General features: G+C 39.3%; 1 protein-coding gene across 1 annotated transcript; it reads right to left on the bottom strand.

Moving 5' to 3' along the window:
* Positions 1-5,890: 5,890 nt before the first annotated feature.
* LOC130021430 (elongin-C-like) lies at positions 5,891-6,266 on the bottom strand. Its single transcript, XM_056112202.1, has one exon. The coding sequence runs from the start codon at positions 6,227-6,229 to the stop codon at positions 5,891-5,893; it is 339 nt and encodes a 112-aa protein (XP_055968177.1). The 5' UTR covers positions 6,230-6,266.
* Between the last annotated feature and the right edge of the window lie 350 nt (positions 6,267-6,616).

Here is a 6,616-nt window from a genome sequence, read left to right on the forward strand (position 1 = left end):
TATGTCTCCTGAGCCCTGCCATAAGTGACTCCTGAGCACAAAACCAAGAGGAAGCTTTGAGCACCATCAGGTGTGGATACAACACACAAAAACTCAAAGCATTCACACACACAAAGATCTAGTCCCATTCATGTAATTTTAGATGTTAACAACATCATGGTGTAGAATGGATAATGGCCATTCAAACAAACCATCAAACCAGCAAATTTTCCTATGTTTAGAAAATCTTGATTGAATAGATGCTATGGCTGGCAATGGAGAGATCTGGTGTATTTTCAGGTGAGTCAATGGAATAACACTTGTTCTGACACAATGGAGAAAGTAGATGATGAAGATAGAGGAGAAAGTCATGTGACTTTTGAGGCCAGGATGTGAGTGTATTAACTACCAGACAAGTCTCCTGGAAGTTATCAGAAGTTATTAGAAAATACAGGCTAAAGACCTTCTAAAGAAGGCATATATCCGGGCTGACATCTTTTCCCCAGTGATCTGTATATGAAATTTCTGGCTTCCAGGAGTGCGTATTTTTTTTCTGATGTTAAGCCAACAGGTAATTGGTTACAGCAGTCACAGAATACCTAAACAAAACAGCACATCAATTACACAGAAGCCTGTAAAACAATACAGTGCTCCAGCAACAAATATTTGAAACCAGTACATATAAAACTTAAAACTCTTTTTCTATTGCACTCTTAAGTAAAAACAGCATTTGTTAAGGAACATGTGTAGCTATTGGGCAAGTAGCAATAACGTGATCCTGGGACTTAAATTAAAATGACCAGTGTGTTTCCCTGCTCCACATCAATTTTCAAACTATTTTGACTTTTTATTATAGTGACATCTTCAGGAATGATTCCTGAGTGCAGAGCCAAGAACAATCCTTGAGCATAACCCTGTGTGACCCCCAACCTGAAATAAATAAATAAATAGATCAGAATTTGAACGTTTTCTATCCTCTTTTTAACCATATTGTCCATAACTCAATCACCTCTATTCTCACAGCCACTATCCACATGCTCAGACTAGCCTCACCCATGAATGAATCTATCCTGGACCTCTTATACTTTACACCACTGATAGATCCAATGTAGCACACCACATTTATTCATCATCATCATCACTTAATCCCCGTTATTCATTGATTTATTCGAGCGGGTGCCAGTAACGTCTCCATTCATCCCGGTTGCGTGCTAGCGTAGCCCAATGGTATCTGTTCGTTCTAAGAACATGCAGAGCCTCAAACCGATCATTTAGGGTCTTGACGAAGAAGTCTGACCATCTTATAGGTGGGCGTCCACGTGATCTTTTGATATCCCGTAGAATCCAATCAGTAATGGCTCTAGTCCAGCGGTTGTCTGTAAACCTCATTACATGTCCAGCCCATCTGATTTTTGATGTCTTGGCAAATGAGACAGCGTCCCTGATTCTTGAGCATTGACGAAGATCAGAACTCCGGATTCTATCTCTCATTTGAGTGAATCGTGATATTCCAAGCATAGTTCTTTCGATTCCTCTTTCCTGTTTTCGTAGGGTCCAGGTCTCTGAGGCATATGTTAATGCAGGAAGAATAGTGGAATCAAAGAGATGTGCTCGTAGCTGGAGATTCTTTGTCCTTTTAGTTATTTCTTCAATGCTCTTGAAGGCATTCCAAGCCGCTCTCTTCCTCCTGGCCAACTCAGGTGCCAGGTCATTCAACATGTTGATTTCTCGACCTAGGTATATATAACTGTTGCATTCGGAGATGGTGGTTCCGTTGAGAGCGAATGGAACGTCAGGAACAAGGCTGTTTCTCATAAACATTGTCTTCGTAAGATTCAGCTGTAGTCTGACTTTTCCACATTCACGGTCAAAGTCGTTCAGCATTTGTGTCGCTTGACTGATGTTTGGTGTTATTAGAACGATGTCATCAGCAAAGCGGAGGTGGTGTAGTTGCCAACCATCTATTTTCACTCCCATTCCTTCCCATTCCAGTCATCGCATGATGTTCTCGAGGGTGGCACTGAAGAGTTTTGGTGAAATGGTATCACCCTGCCGAAACCCTCTCTTGATATGGATGATTACTTCTTTGTAGAATGGTGAGATCTTGGTAGTGAATCCGCAATAGAGCTCATGAAGGATCCTGAAGTATTGAGTTTGTACGCCCTGATTGGTTAGGGTTTCCATGACCGCTTCCGTCTCAACAGAATCAAAGGTCTTCTTTAAATCAATGAACGTTAGGCATTTATTAAGGTTTAAAATAGAAGGCAAGTGGTTGGTGGGCGTGCAGTCCAGGGCAGTGTGCCCAGAAATCCAGCTCAGGGAACTGCAAGTCTCCTCATCATTGTCCATGCCCCCTGCCCCCAGAGGCACTCAGGACAGAAGCGTTCCCCGGAAAAATTTTAGGAATGCCTCAGAAGTGGGACTTTATTTCAGATCAGTCACCCCCGGGGGTCACTCCCCCAAAACTAGAGCAGCGGCGTTGGTCATGGCCACTAAGGCAGCAGCGCCTCATGCCTCTGCTCTAATTTTCCCCTTTCTCTACACTTTAGACTCAAATTTCAATCTCCATTACCTAATGTTGAGGAGGACAGCCTGGTTGTCACAAACACATTATACCAATAGTCCACTAGCCTATTTTGATCTCAGAAAAGTAAATGTGAACACAGGAAAATGAACAAGTCTACATTAAAAAATGCATATCTCAAATTGCACTAGAGGAATCACAGAGGTCACAAAAGAGTAGCACCAAAAACGAAGCTAGTATTTTGGAAGGTGGAAAAGGTGACCACCATTGAAGAACTTATCCAGAATCCTTTCTCACGGCAAGAGCGGAACATAGAGAGTGAACCAGAGGTTCCCACCTTGAAAATACCTAAGGAGAATGAAGAGAAGGCACAAATTCCCACCACGAGGAGTGGATGAAGAAAACAGCTCAGAAGCCTTAATACGGAATACCGACAAATACAATCACTCCAATAAAGAATTCAGAGATGAAATGTTGAGGATGATTATTGAACTCAAAGAAACGATGGAACCCAGTAGATTAAAGGAAGCCATGAAAGAAACAGTGAAATGGACAGCCAATAAAACCAGGAAGCAATGAAAGCAGAAACAAGACAGCAACAAACATGTGATTAATAAAGGATTCAGGAGATGAAATTAAAAAGAGTGTGCACGCTCAAGAGTAGACTAACCTCCACTGAAAAGAGAATCAGTGAGCTTCAAGACGAGCTGCATAATGCATACAGGCAACAAAATATAATGGAAAAGGACCTCAAAATAGGTCGTGTGAAACAGAGACATAGGGGATGAACTTTAGAGGAATAACATGAGAATCATCAAAGATTCAGAAGAATGGGGAGGCAACCACAATGAAGTATCAACAGTTAAGGACATCATTGCTGAGTATGTCCCAAAGCTGAAGAATGCATACATCCAGATTCAAGGAGCTTGAAAGGTACCTGCTCTAAGAGACTCTAATAAAGAGACTCCAAGATATTATATTCAGAATGACGGATTAGAGACATAATACTGTAAGCAGAAAGACTGAAGAAGGAAATCACATAAAAAGGAGCACCCCTTAGATTTGCAGCATACTTACCAAAGGAAACAGTTCTAGCCCAAAGACAATGGGAGATTATAGTGAAAAAATCATTGAAACTATTGCTTCACCAAGAATACTCTATTCTTCAATGGAATACACTGCAGCTGTTAGAAAGAATGAAGGCACGAAATTTACATACACGTATTTCAACATAGTCAGTATGATGCTAGGTGAAATGAGCCAGAAAGAGAAGGACATACTTAGAAAGACTTCACTCATCTGGGAAATATTAAATAACAGAATGGGACAAAACACCCATGAATAGCGAGATAATTTCAAGGCACTCTGCTCCATGACTTGAAAACAATTTCTTAAAACTGGACAGCTACATGCAAAAAAAAATGGACTCAGACCACCACCTAAGACCATGCACAAAGATCAGATCAATATGGATTAAAGAACCTCAGCATCAGATCTGAATCCATAAGGTTCATTGAAGAGAAGGTCAGCAATATCCTTCACGTTATTGAAAATAAACATATTTTCAAAGGTGATATGCCATAGAACAAGCAAGTGGAAACAGTGATACACTAATGGGACTCTCTTAAACTAAGTAGCCTCTGTGCCTCAAAAGAATCAGTGAGCATAATACAAAGACAGTTTACAGAATGATAAAGGATATTCACCCAATACCCATCTGATAAGGGGTGAATATCAAGGGTATACAAGGCAATTGTTGAAGTCTACAGTAAGAAAACATCCATCCCATCAGAAAGTGGAGTGAAGAAATAAACAGAAACTTTCTCAGAGAAGAAATCTGAAAGGGCAAAAGGCACATGCAAAAATGCTCTTCATCACAAATCATCAGGGAGATACAGATAAAAAAAAGATACCATGTCACAACAGAAAAACTGGCACATATCCAAAAGAACAAAAGCAACCAGTGTGGCATGGATGTAGGTTGAGGGCACTCTCTTTCTCTGCTGGTGGGAATGCTGACTGGTGCAGCCTTGTGGAAAACAATATGGACGTTTCTCAAAAAATCTAGAAACTGAGCTTCCATTTGAGCCCGCAATACCACTTCTGGGAATATATACTGGAGATGCAAAGAATTGCAGTAGAAAGGACATCTGCAGTTGCACATGCATTGCAGAACTCTTTGCAATAGCTGGAAAAAAATCCGAGTGCCCAAGAAGAGATGACTGGTTAAAAAAACAACATTGGTACATCTACACAATGGAATAATATGCATCTGTTCGAAAAGATGAAATAATGAAATTTGCGTATAAGTGGATCGATATGGAGAGTATCATGCTAAGTGAAATCATTCAGAGAGAGAGGGACAGACATAGAATGACTGCTCTCATTTGTGGAATATAATGTAAGAGTGGGTAATAGACCCACCAATCATAATTATCATATTGTCTTGGGATGATAAATTTTAAGACACGATTATGTGTAACAAAGTATATTGTAAGCATTGCATTGTGTGTCTCAAAATGTTTCTCATAAATAATTCAAATGGAATGCGGAAGATTAGAATAATTCAGGGTAGTCTAGTTTTTAAGGTCTAACGAAGTTAAGTCTAAATATGTACATACAAAAATGTGAACAAAACAAGGAACTATGGAAGAATGAATATTGGGGGGAAATAGCTATAGTCAAGTAATACTGTGAATTGATTAAAATGAACAACGCACATTTAATCATTCATGTAGCTGACCTGTTGACTACGTGCAGTTACTAGCTCAAAAAACTCACTAGCAATCTTCCAAAACTGCTTTTATATCAAGTTCTTAAATCTCAGCTATAAACAGAAGGACAAGAAACATTTAAACAATACTGAAGTTTATCAAAAGACAGATAAGAACTTTCAAATCTTATGTCTTTGACAGTTATTAAGAAAATTGAAGTCTTGGCTAAGTTATAAATATGTTTATAGTGCAACATTTGCATAACGAATAATGCTACTAATGATATCTAGAAGATCAGGATAGTTTAAGAAAACAAAACAAAACATAAAAATACAGAGCCAATTATTTTCTTGTAGAACATGTACATTTATGCCTAAATTTTAGCATTTACTGTACCTCCATTAATTAAAAAAATCACTTCCAAAATCGAAGGCAAAGCCACCTATGAATTGGCATATTAGTTTATTTCTCCGTTTTTGAAGATGTCCTTAATTTACTGATGTAGCAAACGAATGTCAGCTCTGATTTCTATGCAAAAGATTAGAAGATAATCTGTTTGGCAATGAACATTAAAAGTTCAATTGCACACGGGCAACATGCTATATATGAAAAATTACTAACTGAAATACAGGTATTAAATACTGAGAAAAGTTAACAGCTTATTATAATTTATTTAACAATCTAGGAAATTCGCAGCGATCAGCCGTTCCAGTGCAATTTCAGGTGCAATTGGGAATTCAGGAATCTCGGTGGAGCTATTAGTATAACGAACCTTGTATGTGATATACACGCACACTGTGGATAGTACATGTGAAGGGATCTCTGTGAAATTGACTTCATTGGTTTCATTTTCAGCAAACTGACCTGGGACACTCAACATGGCTTTTATTGTTCCTGATGTTAACACATGTTCTCTTTTTACAATAAACTCATGGCCATCAGAGGATATTAATTTGACATACATGGCATTAGGGCCTTCACAGCCACCATAGGTTTTCTCTTCTCCATCCATGATGTTCTTAAGAAATTCTACTTCACTCCCAGAGGAAATTTAGGCATTTCTTGTCAGCTGCGCAGCCACCATAACCACCGCACCCTTGCCCGCGTGCCGCCGAGAAGGGACCATAATTTAAATGGTTCTTGGAGGGCTCACTCAGGTTGTTATTTTCCTGCCGTAAATAGACTATAGAGAAACCACGATGGCCACTTGGCATATGCACTGCAAACCATAACACCCCAAAAGAGAGAGAGAGTAAAAGGGAATGTGTTTGCCACAGAGGCAGGTAGGAGAGATTGTGTGGGGGTGGCAGGAGGGATACTGGAAACATTAGTGTTGGAGAATGGGCATTGGTAAAGAGATGAGTACTCGATCATTTTATGACCAAAATGTAATCACGAA

Source organism: Sorex fumeus, unplaced genomic scaffold (assembly GCF_029834395.1).
Source record: "Sorex fumeus unplaced genomic scaffold, SorFum_2.1 ptg000015l, whole genome shotgun sequence".
Taxonomy (NCBI): domain Eukaryota; kingdom Metazoa; phylum Chordata; class Mammalia; order Eulipotyphla; family Soricidae; genus Sorex; species Sorex fumeus.

Excerpts from the sequence above, each read along its gene's own strand:
- LOC130021430 (XM_056112202.1), bottom strand. The coding sequence starts at position 6,229 with ATGGATGGAGAAGAGAAAACCTATGGTGGCTGTGAAGGCCCTAATGCC.